At 50.5% G+C, this 15,509-nt stretch overlaps 4 protein-coding genes; 3 read left to right on the top strand and 1 right to left on the bottom strand.

Moving 5' to 3' along the window:
• Window positions 1-7,031: 7,031 nt before the first annotated feature.
• On the bottom strand, window positions 7,032-8,441 carry CHC_T00009027001 (glycoside hydrolase closest to bacterial kappa-carrageenases cleavage of beta-1,4 glycosidic linkages in cell wall galactans). Its single transcript, XM_005710513.1, has one exon. It carries the CDS (start codon window positions 8,439-8,441, stop codon window positions 7,032-7,034), a length of 1,410 nt encoding a protein of 469 aa, XP_005710570.1.
• A 2,183-nt stretch (window positions 8,442-10,624) lies between these two features.
• Window positions 10,625-10,732, top strand: CHC_T00007101001 (hypothetical protein). The gene has a single exon (XM_005710512.1). It carries the CDS (start codon window positions 10,625-10,627, stop codon window positions 10,730-10,732), a length of 108 nt encoding a protein of 35 aa, XP_005710569.1.
• A 36-nt stretch (window positions 10,733-10,768) lies between these two features.
• CHC_T00010076001 (Calnexin) lies at window positions 10,769-12,618 on the top strand. XM_005710511.1 is given in 2 exon segments: window positions 10,769-12,520; window positions 12,521-12,618. The coding sequence occupies 1 exon segment, from the start codon at window positions 10,769-10,771 to the stop codon at window positions 12,518-12,520; it is 1,752 nt and encodes a 583-aa protein (XP_005710568.1). The 3' UTR covers window positions 12,521-12,618.
• Window positions 12,619-13,225: 607 nt separating this feature from the next.
• On the top strand, window positions 13,226-14,513 carry CHC_T00007099001 (hypothetical protein). Its single transcript, XM_005710510.1, has 2 exons — window positions 13,226-13,447; window positions 13,521-14,513. Exons 1-2 carry the CDS (start codon window positions 13,226-13,228, stop codon window positions 14,511-14,513), a joined length of 1,215 nt encoding a protein of 404 aa, XP_005710567.1.
• Window positions 14,514-15,509: the final 996 nt, after the last annotated feature.

Raw genomic sequence — 15,509 nt, 5'->3', positions numbered from 1 at the left:
AAATCGGAAAGTCACCTACCGAGGTGGTGAGCTCGATTCCCCGGAGCGGGTCCCACCCCCCCAGGGCGGCATGATCGCCGACGATGCGCAAGCGCTGTCCGAAACGGGTCTCGCAGCTTACGACGAAGGTAACGCGGGTCTCCTGCGAGGAGAGGCGGACCATGTTGCGAGTGCGAGCCGCGGGGGGGGGAAGAGAGGGGCGGAGGAAGGGGGGGGGAGGGGGGGGCGGAGGGTGGCGCGCACGAGCCTTGTCTTCGATGTGGGGATTTTCGGGAACAACGGTGGTGGATAGTGGGGCAAAGGGGGAGGTGCGGTGCGAGTAGAGGATGTGTGGCGACGAGGTAGGGTGCGGGCAGATTGTGAAATTGGGAAGTTTTTGAGCGGTGCAGCTCGTGGAAGTGGGAAGGTGGTCCCGGGACACTTGGCACTGTCAGGGGAAGGTATACAGTGGGCTGGGCAGTGAGTGGGTGGAAGGGATGTATCTCATGGGGACGAGAGCGGGCGGAGATTGGGGGGAGAGTGGAGCTGCCCCGCGCGCATTGGCCAATGGGCCGCACGTTACGCCTCCGTCCAACCGAAACCCCCCGCGGCGCTCGTGCCCGTATCTCTCCCCTATCTCGCACGCCGCGCTGTTGACAATCCGTCCAATCGATCGCCCCCTTGTCGGATGCCTCCCAACCGCCGTGGAGCCGTACAGTGGAGACAGTCCCCGCAAAGCCCTGGGCCACGCGGCCCACGCTGTCCCCATCCAACGAGACTCGCTTCGTCGCTCTACTTACAGTACTCTTGCCACTTTTTATTCGTAAATCCAATCAATTCCCCCCGATCTCCCCGTCGCACAACACGTGTGCCTGTTGTACATGCGTCACACGTTGCATTTGCTGCGACAAGGGCAATCTTACACTATTGCACTACAGTGCTACTGTATTCATTTGCGGCGACAGGGGTGTCAGACCGCACATGACAGCCTGCCTGTCCCCAGAAAGATATGTGGGATATTTTTAGGGAAAATTGCATTTTTACTGTAGAGGGAGATTTTATACTGTAGTCCGAGATTTTATTTGAATTTTAGAGAAGCGCACGCATACGGCCCGGCGGAATCCGGGCCGGACGCGTGGACGCTTCTGGAAGGAATTTCGTAGAAATAAAAGAGAGAGGGTGACGGGCGCTGCGGGGAAAAAGGGGTGGAGAAGACACTCGGCCGACCCTCACCACGGAACGGCACGCTCCTCAAAACCGCCCCCCCCCATTTCACCGCAACAAGATAGATACAGTATATACATATATATATAACCCAGAGGAAGATCGAAAGGACGCCCAAAAGCAACAAATATGTGCAGAGTTCCAACGGCGCAAAAAGAGCAAGGAGCAGACGTTACAAAGCGCCCTTGCGAGGTGGGCCTCAGTACAGTTTTCCCTTTCTAAACCTCCTGCTCAAGCTGTCATGTCCCGCATCATCAACGGAAAGTATGGTTTTCGTCCCGATATCTCTACAAAAAAGTTCAAGCGCTCCGCGTCAGTTACCAGCCCATATCTCGAACGCGCAGTCGCAACTTGGGTCTCTGCCCAATTTGCAAATAGGGTAAACATCACAGGTCATCTTATAACTACGCAAGCAGAGCGCATTCAATATATTTAGATACATTTTTTAAGTAAAGCACAGACATTCTGAGAGATGCACCGTGACACCGTTATGATACGGTCTCCGGATGTGAATATCCTCCGCAAATGGATACGGATTACGTCCACCGAGCGTATCCATATCGAGAGGGTTCACTGTACGAGTACAGGATATGAATGCGATGTAAGCCGGGTGCGGAGATACTGTAGGGGAGTGTTGAGAGAAATTACTGTACGCGGAGGTGCGGAATGAAGTGGAAGAAGGGGAGCAGAGGGCTGATGAAAGTGAGTCCGGGTTGCCAATAAAAATTGCTTGTCCGACTGCATTTGTACTGTAAGCTCACTTGCCGTGAAAAAGAACAAAGACATAGAGAGTTGAGATGCAGAGTTTGGCATTTCATCGAAAGCTCACGCTTCCGTGCTTCACGTCATGTTTCTGGAAATGGGTGCGTTGCAGGAAAATGTGGTAGGGAGCAGAGGAATGAAACGGAAAGCCAAATTATTCCAGACGGAGTTCGGTGTACTCAAAGTTGATACGAGGAGATTAAATTCACAACTTGAGCAATCTCCCGAGCACCGCGTATTCGGTCCAATTCCTCTCCAATCTTTCACACTGTAGAACACGCATCCACAAAATATACACCAGGCATCTAACGTGCACAATGCCATGATGTATGCCAACTGTGAATACGAATACAGGCTTTCCTGTAAGAAGGCTTTGAGATGAGTGATAAGATCACTGATATCGACAAATACGTGAAGATGAGGAGAATAAATAAGAAAGATTACTAACTACATTTATACTAGAAGGATGATGTGAAGGGTAGTATACTTCAAAGATGGAGTCGGAACAAACTCAAGAACATCCACTCAAGGAGAATAAGGCATGCCAGTGTATCCATAACTTGAAACAAATGATTAGAGGACCTGATACAGTGCGAATTTTGCTTGTGAGAACTTCACTGATTCGTGTTCTTTTATACCTCTGAATGGTCAACTAAAAATAAAAATATCATTTCTTCCTTTTTCACGAGACCAATAATGAAACCGCTCTTCCTCCTTCCTCATGGTGTGAGGTTGTTCCAACGAATAAGAGTACAGGGATGATGTACGTCGTACTTCAAAGATACCCGAAGGAACACCTTGCCCAATATTGGGGCGATGGTAGAGCGGGGTAAGAACTCCCAATATAGCTACGGTAGTTGTGGTGTTGTGCAGATATGAACCCAAGTCTTTCACAAGTCGACGCATTCATGCGTACTATCGCACAAAAGACTATGTCTACTTACGTGACTCCAGCACAATCAACATGTGCAAACTCTCCTCAATTCCAAGCTTCCAAGAATGCTTTCCAAATCTTTAGATAAAGCACCTGCATGGAGCGGTAACATACTCTAGTCTTGGCACTACATCTTAAAACCTACTCAGTTCATGTGCAAGCTCCTCAGTTCTTCATTACCCTCAGATCTGCTCTACGTCCAGCACCGTTACTTTGTGCCGTTCCTCTTACGGGCATCGCAACGTCGCATCTATCTAGAGCATGTGTGATTTACGATCTCAGCAGGCTTCTCTATAGGTCACCTGCTTCGTCAGGTTTTTGTGACATAACTGCAGGTACTGTGCGAGTCTTCTCTTTCTCTTTCTGTTTTTCACTTCTTACCTGATCCATGTAGTTCCATGTCTGCACGTTACAGGGAATGTTGTAGGACGAAAAATCTGGATAAACCGCACAACAAAATACAGGTAGTAAAGGTGGTTATTTTAGGAAGAGAAACAGGGGTGTGAGGGTTGGCAGTTTGCGGGAATGGGATAGAATGCGGAGAGGTTGACGATGTATTGTGAATTGCGTGAAGAGTTAGTGGGTAATATCGAAGAGGACGAGAAAGGCGCAAAGCAATTGAATCGAAGAGCAATTGTTCATTAGCGGCTTATCCTAAGACCCTAGCGAATGTAAGGACAGTGAATGTTGCTGAGCTTTTCTTTCTCACCATTCCCCCTGGTATCTTTTTCTTACTACACCTAGTGTTTACGATCCCGTTGTCCCTTAGTTATATTTAGAGTTAACAGGCAACAACGCACTTTGCACGATAGTTGCATGGTGTATGTGTGGTGGTTGTGTCATCTTGTATAGAAAATGGTGCAGAGGAATTGCAACGAATGCACGGTGCTCCCGAGTCTTCCCACCATGGGAATCGAACTCAAATGGGGAGTTTTATCAATTAGAGTACTACGAATCCCTCCGGAATCCTTCAGATTTCTCTTTCAATCTCTCATTCCCCACGTCATTCTTCTCTAAGTCGTCCACTTTCGGACAGAAAGGGACCCTCCCCTGCCACCCTCTCCATCTCTTCCAACAAGGTGCCGCCTTCGACTTTCTCCATCTTCTCCCAAACCTCCTTTAGCAGCTCATCCCCATGCACCTTCTTCCCTACTTTCTGCAGCATCCTCCTATATAACTCCGCATCCTGCCCCTGCGCCTTTTTCAGCATCTTCACCATTAAAAACACCTCTCTCGACCTAGGCATATCCACCACCTCAATATACGTATCCAGGTGCTTCGCCACTTGCTCTGGCCACTCTTGTTTCTTTGAAACGAGCTTCTTCACTCCTTTTAGCACTTTCTTATCCGCGCATGAGCTCATCGAGAATATCCCTGCTTCCATCAACTCCCAAGCAGCTCTCACATCTTCATCGTGTTCAAATCCCCCGCCAACCGTGCCGCAAGTTGGGCAGTCACATCCTATTTTCTCAAGCGTCTCCATGTAGGTCTTATACTGCCTCCCCGTCCCAAGTGGTCGCACACTCCGCAAAGGTACGTGAAACGCTCGCCGCATTCCATTGATCATGATATGGATTCGCTCACTCATTTCCTTGTCTTTCTTGCCCCCATGCACGTGTCCCTCCCGTCCGTTTAGTTCTGTCCTCTTCTTCAGCCCGCTAATTCTTACTTTGGTTCCCTCCGGCAAGTCTCTTACAAACCCATCTATCAACTTGGCCACTTCCTCCTCGAAATCCGCCGCTCCCGGCACTTCCATAGACCAATATTTGTTGAGGAAGGTTTCTAGCGCAGACACCATCACTGGTGGGGATTCTGGAACATGATAGCATCGCATGTGGCGCACGTGCCACGGTTCAGGTTCGATGCGCGATCCGTGTTGCCCAACGCTTTCTTCCGGTTCATTTTGCAAAAAGAATTGCTGCTGGCTAGTCGGAAAGCATGCTTGCATAGGAACTAAGTAGTACCGAGGAGTGCAAAAGAGATCCAGTGATATGTGACAATTCTCCTCCCTTCGGATAGCTCTGTCGTCGAAGGCGCCGCCACAGATATCCGCATGTACTAATTGCTGGTCTTTCCTTTCGGGGCTCACTGGGCCAGCGATCCACCAGTGAGGGCCGCTGCACCTGTAGTTTTGCGGGCGAAGGACTTTTACGACGTCCCCCGTGTCGCTCTTCGCGGATTGTACGAAGCCGAAATTGGCAAGGACAGCGGGTTCCATTCCTGCCATGAGGTCGATATTTTCGTGCGTGCAAATGCAGCGAATTTGCCTGTCCGAGCCGCAAGCCTGCAAACGTAGGATGCGCCTTTCGAGTAAGTCACATACATCAAATTCTTTGCAATTCATTACCCAAATATCGGCAAGAGTCTTGCTTTCGTGGCAGAGGGTGAAGCCATTGTCGCAGAGGGATTTTAGGGCGTATGCGAAGAGGACTACAGCATTGCCACTGTTGTGTGAGGTGCGATACTGCAAGTAGATGCAACCCTTTTCGTCATTTGAAAGGCCAATCGGGTCGATGCAGCCTTCCCAAAATGACTCTTCATTGACCGATTGCACCGTTGACGTCATTTCCAGAGTACGTCTGTCTATCACTCTTGTCACCTTGCAATACAGTGGCACCCATCGAGTAATTAGAGCGGATATCTTTGCAGATGCAAATTCGAATTCGAGCTTGGACATTACGGAGTTTTGTTTCTTGTTCAGATGTGTTTCTTAGGAGAGCTGGTAGTGAAGGGATTGTTTCGAACAGAATCTTTTGGGATTGAAGTCAATCGTAAGTCTCTTAGTAGAATATAGGAAGTAATGGCCAAACTACTAAGAGAATGTGACTTTGTTAAGAGGTTGGCCAGGTTATGATAGAGAGGGAATTTTGAGCAAGTTGCGTCTGACAGGATTCAAAGTAATGCTTGAACCGCATCAAGAGACCGAAGGAGATGGATCAGATTGTACAGCTTGTAGGGCTGAGTGGTTACAAATATATAGTTTCTGAGTTGGATCGCATTGTGCGAAGAAAACATTGGGGAAAAGGAACATGGGGCTTGGTTCCATAGCCTTGATTCTGAGCAACTGCTATCTGAATCAATGAGAGGAAGCACCAGGATGGGCGCTCAAAACCACGTAACAAGCTCCAGCATAGCGCCAATTTTATTTATGAACGACGTATTCGGCTCCGATAGCGCCGTCCCGGCTTTAATTTGAACGGCACTGGCTTATGATGTTTGTACAAGCCCGTTTTCTAGTACTACGGTTAATGACTAATGCCACAGTATGTACGTACTAGAGTATTTTCGGACACAAGGGCATGGTATCCGCCGTTGCCAGGTCCAAACATAAAGTTACGATTTACAATTGAACTGGTTCCCGGCTGACCTTCGGCGGCGGCGGCTGCTACTACAAAAAAAAAAAAAAACTCACTGTTTCTTCCAAGATGAGGATGAAAACGATTGGATAAGAGATCAGATGTTGTGCTCGAAGATGAGGCTACAGTCGCGTCTTCAAGCCCTACGGCTTGAAGACGAGACCATTAACTCATCGTCTAGCGTTTGAACAACCGAATTCAGTTCCTTCTGAGGGCATTCAAAAAGTTATTGCAACCATTCAGATCTTGCTGCCAGGCGCCTACAACATGTGCACGTGGTAGACGTGCTGTTTCAGGAGAATTGCTTGAACCAGGTCTCCAACAGTTATTTATGGCATAGTAACGGATGGGGTCGCTTCTTCTGGCTTTATACAGTTAGTGGCGCTTGAGAGTGCGGAGTTCATGAACTGCATGCAAGGATTAGGGTTGTTAAGTTTTAACCATGCAAGTATCGTAGACGCCCTAAAAAAACTTTATTGTAGCCCAACAGCCTAGTCGTGGGCCGAATATCATACTATATCTCATAGAAACTGTGCCGTGGCAGCAAACTATTATTCAGCCGCCGCCAGAAACTTATTCGGCACTGTGTGGAGTCCATTTCCGTCTTCGATGTTTTCGTCATAGGCGTATAGGGCGATCTTTTAAAGTTGCCTCATCTGAGGCCACCTGCTACACAGATAAAAGGGAAATCTTCTGTAGGCTCTAGACTGCCATCTACACATAAACTGTCTAGGAGAATGAAACTGTGAGATGTTTTCTGCACTTCACTGAAAACATCATTGCAATGGTTGGATAGATGGCTTGAAGCCAACCTTCCCATTCTTTAGTTCGCTGATAGTTGACCCGGGAGCCGGAGCTTGTTGCGGAACCGAGGGTGAAGAAAGGGTTTGCACAGGCGTGTCCTGGGCGTTAGGAAGTCCCGTTGGCTGCTGAGCTGGCGATGTAGGACCAGGATTTGCAAACATCAACAATTCTTCGTCGAAGTCTGCCACATTAATCCCTTCCCCAGGCACAATTTCAGCGCCGAAGACGTCGTCTAGGACTTGATTTTGTTTTTGAACCATCCCTTGCCAAGTCCATCCAGCGGCTGGAAGAACAGGGCTGTAGACGACTTCGTTACTTCCTGGAATGGGTGGTCTTTGAAGTCCATCTTGGGGTGCATTGGTTTGAGGTTCAATCGGAAACACTTCAGTTTCAGCGCCGTCCGCTTCTTCGTCGTCTTCATCTTCATCCTCTTCTTCCGAAGGAGGAGGTGCTTGGAAGGCAGGGCTGTTGAATCCAAACATTTCACCAAGCCGAGATGGACTCGACTGCCGAATGGAATTTCTGACGGACGGAACGTTACTACTGTCAGAAGCCGGTGTTCGAGACCATGTTCTAATGTACTTGATTTTGTAGGTTGCAGGAAGCGTTTGCTCTGAGGGAAGGCCAAACCAGTTGGGCATTGTTTCGACATCAAACTTCATTGGAATGGCCTGCCTCCAATACTTATTTCTCTCTCTTCGAATAGCACGGCCGTTAAAAGTCCAGGTGATCCATTTCTTGCTCCAATCAAGGCCGTAGACGTTGAATCTACTGCGTAAGAAAGAGGAATGCGTGTAGTATCCCGGCTTACTGATTTGGTTCTTTCCAGGTTCTATTCCCTTGTTAAGGTTACGAAAGACGTGCAAGTTCATGTTTATACGCTTTCGGAAATCAGTGCCCTTGTGCACTGCGCCTCCGCCAAGCTCGAAGACATCAATTTCTGTCCACTTGGTGGGGGTATCTAAGGAGCCCCAGAATGAAGAGGAGAGGCGAGAGTTGGAGGGTTTGGCTTTGACCTCGAAGTAGCCATACCTTGCGCTCTTTTTAGACATGACATAGGAAGTAGTGTAAGTCTCGTAGCCATCCGGTGCACCATCAAATGCCGTGCTGTTCTCATCCTCGTATCGCCCCTTCAACAACAATTTGCCTCTCTTTTGCTTGACATTCTTGGTAGCAAATAGGCCAGGCTGACGGCCCTTCCATCGAGGGTTTATGTTGTACCACTTGTCGTGGTTGAAGGTGCCCCTGAACTCATCGGTGAAGTCCGCAATCGGCGTGAACTGATCGCCCTCGAACAAGCCGTCCCTCAGAACGGGATTTCTTTTCGCGAGTACGTCTACTCCAAGGACGCAGATAGTAGTTAGAAACAAGACTGTGTTCATGACAGGCTGTGTACAGATTTTGGGTGCGTCGGTTTGTGGGTCTACAAGGATAGAAAGATAAGTTTCAAAAGGAGTATACTGCGGCTTGAACACATGTGAAAGAGCAGTAGTAAAGAATGAGGTTTATCGTTTCTTAGCAGGGAATGTTTCATGACGCAGTGGGTATGGGCCAGGAGAATGCATGGCTCCTGCCGCTGAACAAGAGGGCCAAGTAGGGGAAAGTTGAATTTGCGGGAGATGATTAAAAGCGTGGCCCGTGTCTTGAAGAAGTATGACGGCAGCAGTCGCTGTGACATGGTGCGAGGAGACATCATTTGTCTGGCCCGTAGCTAAGATTACATGTTGCGTGCAGTAGTACATTTTCGCTTGAGTAGGGTGGGACAGGCGTGGCTCTGCACCTGGGGCCATGAACGTAAACCGCAAGCATGGAGAAGGTAGTTGGTGGATGACGATGATAGAGGAGATTCGTCGTAGTAAGCGGGATAGAGACTCGATTTCTTGTTTAGCATATGGAGAATATTTGTTACGTACCACTCTTATTTTGGAATTTTTGTTACGTACCACTTTTTATGAGCCCCTTTTCTTAGGAGCGCTAGAGTTATGAAGAGGTGAAGAGGGGGTCGTCGGAATGAGTTTGATCAAAGGGAGCACGTTCCCTGACAAGCACAGCATCTTGATGGCATCCTTAGCCCTGTGCGCCACCGTGGGGCCGATGTCACAAGGTAAAAAACTCAGACTCTGGGCGCCTGCGTATGCAGTGCCCCTCCCAAGAGTGCTCATACACTGTCAACGCCCAACCAGACCGCAGGGCAAACAACAGCTTGTGGAAAGTGGGAAAACTCAATCTCACTCACTCCTGCGACGCTATAAAGGGGAAACGTAAGCGCAAGCCCCTAGCCCAATACGCTCTGACAGTGTTTGATAATCTACGCGAGCGGCATGCGAACGTCCCGGAGGCTGCACACTGGAATCATCTGGACACAAAGTGGGCATCGACTGTTTTTCATCATGCAACACTCCACAGCCAGTATGTTGCTGCTGCTGCCCTTGCCTCTCAAGTAAACGTTAACGTGGGTTTGCAGATGCTGCCTATTGCCAGACAGATGAGCGCGTGGAGAGTTCCGGGTCAGGCAGGTCGGCCGAGAAACGGCGGAAACAGGGGGTCGCAGCGCCTCAACGAAAGTTGCGTTGCTCTTCTTGTGGTCAAGTTGGGCACTACGCTACGATTAGCGAAGCCCCAGACACTGTGTACCTACCTCTCTACCGGAAAGTCGTTCGGGAGTGAGGTGAAGAAAGTGGTACGTAACAAACATTCCAAACTAAAAGTGGTACGTAACAAAAATTCCCTTAGCATAAACAGCTGTACCCAGTGCTACTGTACACTACATGGGTTCTGTGCGACCCATGTAGTGTACAGTAGCACTGCTCGAGTCGATAAAGATGTAAATCGTGTCCACGTGACCACGTGTACTATTCAGTGTACTGTACCCTTGGGTACAGCACCCTTGGGTACAGAAGTGTGTAATAGTCCACGCCGTCTCTGTGACAGTAGTGTGGGTGTAGTACCCGTGGAGGTACAGCGGTGTAGCGGGATGCGGGATGAGTTGAAGTGGAGCCGGTGGACGCTTTAATAGCCCTTTTTAATTAACGAAAATCGCAATCGCATTGGGTATGACGGGAGTTTTGCTGTGTTAGCGTCGGTGGGCCTAACGTACGGTAACCCCGCGTACGGTACACGTGTGGTGTCACGTCAGCTCCTCCCTCATCGGCCTGGAGACCACTCGGCTTGATTGTTGGTGTAAAGGGTCAGTCAAGGTGAATCTGCAAAAATTCGCTTCAATCAACAATGTCCAACGCCTCTCTCAATCATTGGCCGCCCACACCCGCCAACCCCTTCTGTAAGCCCACAATGTTGATTGATCCGTGTACCCCATTCATTGGCCGATGCCTGGATCACGGAAACCGCACCAAAATGGATCCTTAGTGCAACGTGATCCCCCTCCCAACTGCTTGTTTGAATCATCACCGCATTTAATCATCAGCATCATCATCATCCCCTATCCTCGCCCCTCGCCCTTCCCCCCCCCCCCCCCCCCCCCCCCCCCCCCCATCACCGAACCTTTCCACTCCCGTCAGTAACTCTGACCTCGATCCAGTCAAACGGCCCGCCCCGACCCTGCAAAATGGCATCGCGCAGCCTTCTGATCTTCGCGCTGCTGCTCTTCGTCTGTCTCCTGTCCGTCCAGACGCCCACCTCCACCGCCCTCGTCGCCGCCGCGGACGACTCCTAAGGGCTCGATCCCGACGTTGGCCTCGACGACGACGACATGCCCCCCGACGACGAGGATGAGGATGAGGATGAGGACGAAGGCGACGGCGACGGCGACGAGGAAGACCCCGAGGGAGAGCCGGCTGATCCGGATGCCCCGGCCGTCCTCGACCCCGAGGGCGAGGAGAACGCCTCGTACGCCTCCCCGTACACCTCCGGCGCCCTCTTCTTCGACGACTTCCAGTCCGGCCTGTCCAAGTGGATCCACACTTCCCACCCGGAGTACATCACCGAATTCAAGGTCGGTCAGGGCGCCAAGCCCACCTTCAAGGGCGATCGTGCGCTCATCATCCCGGTCAGGGCGAGGAAGTACGCCCTGTCGTCAAAAATTGCCGGCCTCGATCGCCTCGACCAGACTGACCTCGTCTTGCAGTACGAGGTCAAGCTTGACGAGGGCATGACTTGCGGAGGTGCGTACATGAAGCTCCCCACCGCGGCCGATTTCGATCCCGCCAAGTTTGACGGCTCCACCCCGTATAGCATCATGTTCGGCCCGGACAGGTGCGGTCCGACCGACAAGGTTCACTTCATCTTCCAGTCGAAGAACCCCGTCACTGGCAAGAACTCCGAGCATCATCTCATCGAGCCCCCGACAGTCGCCAACGTCTATGACAAGAAGACCCACTTGTACACCATCATTGTCAAGAAGGACGGCAACTTCCAGATGTTCATTGACGACGAACTCAAGAAGGACGGTACCCTTAGCACAAGCTTCGCTCCTCCTGTGCAGCCGCCGAAGGAAATTGACGATCCCGAAGACAAAAAGCCGGCTGACTGGGTTGACGACGCTAAGATCCCAGATCCCGAGGCCACTAAACCCGAAGATTGGGATGAGGAAGCACCGAAGGAAATTGTCGACGAGGACGCCGAAAAGCCTCAAGGTTGGTTGGATGACGAGCCGGCCACTATTCCCGACCCCGAGGCCAAGCAGCCTGAAGAATGGGACACCGAAGAGGATGGTGAGTGGGAGGTACCCACTATTCCGAACGCCAAGTGCGATGAGGTTGGGTGCGGTGAGTGGAAGCCCCCGATGAAGGCCAACCCCGCATACAAGGGCAAATGGAGTGCCCCTAAAATCGACAATCCCAAATACATTGGCGTATGGAAGCCGCGTAAGATCCCGAACCCCGAATACTACGAGATTGAGAATCCTACTCTTCTTCCAGTTCATGGGCTCGGGTTTGAGATCTGGACCATGGATCAGGGCGTCCTCTTCGACAACGTATGGCTGGGCAGCGACATCTCCGCCGCTGAGAAATTCAGGAAGGCCACGTTCGTAGAGAAGCAGAAGACCGAATTAGAACGCGAGGAGGAGGCCAACAAGAAGGCTGAAGCTGAAGAAAAGGTATCTCGCGGGGGCAGGGATGGAAAAGTTGGAGCTATCTTGGACAAGATGGAGGATGCCGTTGACATGCTGGAGGACAAGCTTCGACCAGTTGAAGAATTCATCATCAGCAAGGGTGGAGAGTCATACCTGAACAAGCTCATCAATATGGGCGTTCAGAAGCCGATGATCATGGTTGTCGGATTTCCGATTGCACTCGTACTGGTCTTCCTCATCCTTCTCAGTGGAAGCAAGAAGAAGGCACCAACCCCGGAAGAAGCTGCTGCCGCTGCTGCTGCCGAGAAGAAGAAGACCGATGCAGCATCGCCGGATGATGCTGCCGGAAACGCTGATACCTCATCGACTACAACTGCCGAGCCGGAGAACAAGACGATTCGCAAGCGTCGCACGGCCACTGCAGATTAAGAAAACTGGACATATGACATGGGGTGGGTAGGGTTGTCGTATTAACTGGTGGTAATGGTGTGTAGCAGTAAATGCATAATAACTTGATCATTGTCATCGCCTCTGTGCTTGCCGGTTAAATCCGTCGTACTCCGCTTTGCGATACTGAAGTACTCCATATCTCGGCCCGTGCGCTTTGGCAGATTGCAGCTAAGTGATCGAGTAGGCGGCGCTTGCATACGCTCCTCTGAAGCACTTTCCTACACACAGGTGACCGCATTATACAATAGGCCTAATCGTGTGTACTCAAATCTCTCATCACGCGTGACGTGTCCTCGGATTATCGTGGGCTGAAGGGCCGATGCGCCTCTGAACGGAGAAGATGTCCCCCAGGATGACGTTCGCGATGACGAGGTTAAAGCAAACTTGCCATGCCATGATGGTAACAACAAATAGTCTACGTGTGTGACAGCCATGCTGTATCTTCTTTGTCAGGGGCTATCGCTTCAAATACTGACGAGCACCCGCCTATGCGCCAATTCAGTAAACGGCCTGGATGCGATCGTGTTCTCAGGGCTTCCGTTGTTGAAACGGCCGATGTCCACACTCACTGCGGCGACGATTTTTTTGTACGGCCTCGAAATAATACAGACCCGTTGACCCCGATTTCTTTGGGCCAGCTTCTCGATTGCGGTCTAGTGGCGCCATTCCTCTTGACCGCGAAGGATGCGCGTCGCCTTCATCCACCCCGATCTGGGACTTGGTGGTGCCGAGCGCCTAGTTGTTGATGCTGCGCTCTCCCTGCAAGAACTGGGCCATTCGACAATTATTTGCACTCCGTTTCAAGACGCGAATCGCACATTCCGAGAAGTAGCTCCACCTGCGCCGCAGGTGCCAGTTCGCGTAGTACCGCTTCCTATTCCTCGCTCGCTCTTTGGTAGATTACAGGTGAGCTGATCAAACAGTGCCTCTTCGACTGCGACATCCCGGGAAAACAGCTATCTGACGGACCTGTTTCCAGGCAATTCTAGCGGCTCTTCGTTGCGCTCTCTTGGCTGTGTACGTCTGCCTGTTTGTAAGCTTTGATGTCGCTTTCGTTGACATCGTCTCCCTCCCGTTGATTGTTTTTGCAGTGTTTCGCAAACCCGTCCTTTTCTATTGCCATTATCCAGACAAGCTACTCGCTACATCATTAGCTCCGCATTCTAGTCCGTCACGACTCAAAACTTATTATCGTCGTTTTGTCGACAGCCTTGAAGCGTTTTCACTGCGCTTTGCGTCTGTCATTGTATGCAATTCTCGCTTTACAGCTTGCGCCTTCGAGAGAACATTTTCAGGCTTGCCCAAACCATCCGTGATTTATCCATGTGTGTCAATCGCAAGCAAAGAACGGGGGAGGGCAACCGAAGAAGGAATAACATCGAACGCATCAAAGTTCTCGATTCTTTCTTTGAATCGTTATGAGAGAAAGAAGGACATTGGCTTGGCTATAGACGCATTGGCTGCAATGAAACATCACGAGGTGCGCGGTAAGAAGTTGCACTTGGTCATCGCAGGGGGATACGACGAGAGAATTCGTGAAAATATTGAATACTTCAACGAACTGGAAGAGCTTACCAAGACAAGCGGGCTAACGGATTCTGTCACGCTTCTGCGCAATATATCTGACAGCGAGCGGCGGAAGTTACTACAAGAATCACTCGCCGTCTTATACACTCCATCAAATGAACACTTTGGCATTGTACCGCTAGAGGCCATGGCCGAAGGGATTCCAGTCATTGCCGCGAATAGCGGGGGGCCTACTGAATCAATCGAGGACAGAGTAACTGGCTTTCTCTGTGATTCGACCGGGAAGAGCTTTGCAGATGCAATCACTCTCGTGATGAATGACACTGCACTGGCGGCGAAGATGGGTACTGCCGGGCGTGAGAGAGTTTTAAATTTGTTTGCACGTTCAGTTATGGGTAGAGAGCTGCAGAACATCTTAATGAGAATATGGCCATCTGGCCGGTGATAAAATGCCGTTGAGGTCTCCGAAGAGCGGTATGGGACTTGACGTGTACTAGTTTAGTCTGAGATCGGCGGAACAAGGTCTATCTCCTGACCGAACATGCAATTTCAATCCTGCATACGTGTTCAAATAACCAGCTGCTCTACGATAAATGCTTGGCCTACCTTGACACGGTTTCTCAGGCCGCAAGGTCCTGAACGAAAACCTGTACCGAATATTGACGACTTGTCTAGATCCACGGAATATCGGGCTTGTTACTTGACTCAAGCAGCATGTATTTTCAGGATTTTGGATGAGTTCGTTGCACCGGGCCTGCGTCTACAACAGATTCTCTCGGGCGACGATCAACTCCTCTATTCAGTGAGAAGGGCTTGGATACCAGGCGGGAAGGTGGAAGCCCTCGCCGGGTCGCATATGGCGCATCGTATCGATTTGTTTCAGGTCTGCGTAAATGACTGTTCATGTTTCTTGGACTCTGAAAGCTTTCCCCTTCCGGGACTGAGCTGCGGTGCGGTTGTGATTTGAAAACGTGCTGCGGCGGTTCGGCTGGAAACCGGTAAACCTCTCCTTTGTCGGGTCGGGGACGTTGTGGCTTGAATGAGTAACGTTCAATCGTGCTTGATCGTGATGAAACTGTGTGCGCTGAACCCGGAGGAGGCGATTTGAAAGGCAGTAGAACAGTGTTGTTTGGAACATACTGTTTAGAACGATTATGGTCATGGCCATGCTTATTCTGCTTCGTAGTAGTTTCAAGCGCGCCGGGGGTTCTAACAGCAACTTGGTAAGGGACATGAGAGGTTTCCATATGCTGACCTGCTGGGGTCCCAGGAGATGGGGGTGTGGTTGTTTGGTGCAAAGAGAGTTTTCGGTAGATTCGCCCTCGCTTTTGTTCATGCTTATGACTGCCTCTGGCCGTGCCGGACTGCGGGTTCATCTCAAGGTTATTGTCCTGCAGTTGTCCCCATACCCCAGAATCTGAAGCACGGTCCGACCTGTGTG

The sequence above is a fragment of the Chondrus crispus genome, genomic scaffold (genome assembly GCF_000350225.1).
Source record: "Chondrus crispus Stackhouse genomic scaffold, scaffold_62, whole genome shotgun sequence".
In the NCBI taxonomy this organism is placed as follows: Eukaryota; Rhodophyta; class Florideophyceae; order Gigartinales; family Gigartinaceae; genus Chondrus; species Chondrus crispus.
The sequence above is the reverse complement of the archived record's forward strand: the minus strand, read 5'-3'. Positions and strand labels throughout refer to the sequence as shown.

Excerpts from the sequence above, each read along its gene's own strand:
- CHC_T00009027001 (XM_005710513.1), bottom strand. The coding sequence starts at position 8,441 with ATGAACACAGTCTTGTTTCTAACTACTATCTGCGTCCTTGGAGTAGAC.
- CHC_T00007101001 (XM_005710512.1), top strand. The coding sequence starts at position 10,625 with ATGGCATCGCGCAGCCTTCTGATCTTCGCGCTGCTGCTCTTCGTCTGT.
- CHC_T00010076001 (XM_005710511.1), top strand. The coding sequence starts at position 10,769 with ATGCCCCCCGACGACGAGGATGAGGATGAGGATGAGGACGAAGGCGAC.
- CHC_T00007099001 (XM_005710510.1), top strand. The coding sequence starts at position 13,226 with ATGCGCGTCGCCTTCATCCACCCCGATCTGGGACTTGGTGGTGCCGAG. Across the intron at positions 13,448-13,520 it reads CGCTCTTTGGTAGATTACAG|GCAATTCTAGCGGCTCTTCG; the intron begins GTGAGCTGATCA and ends ACCTGTTTCCAG.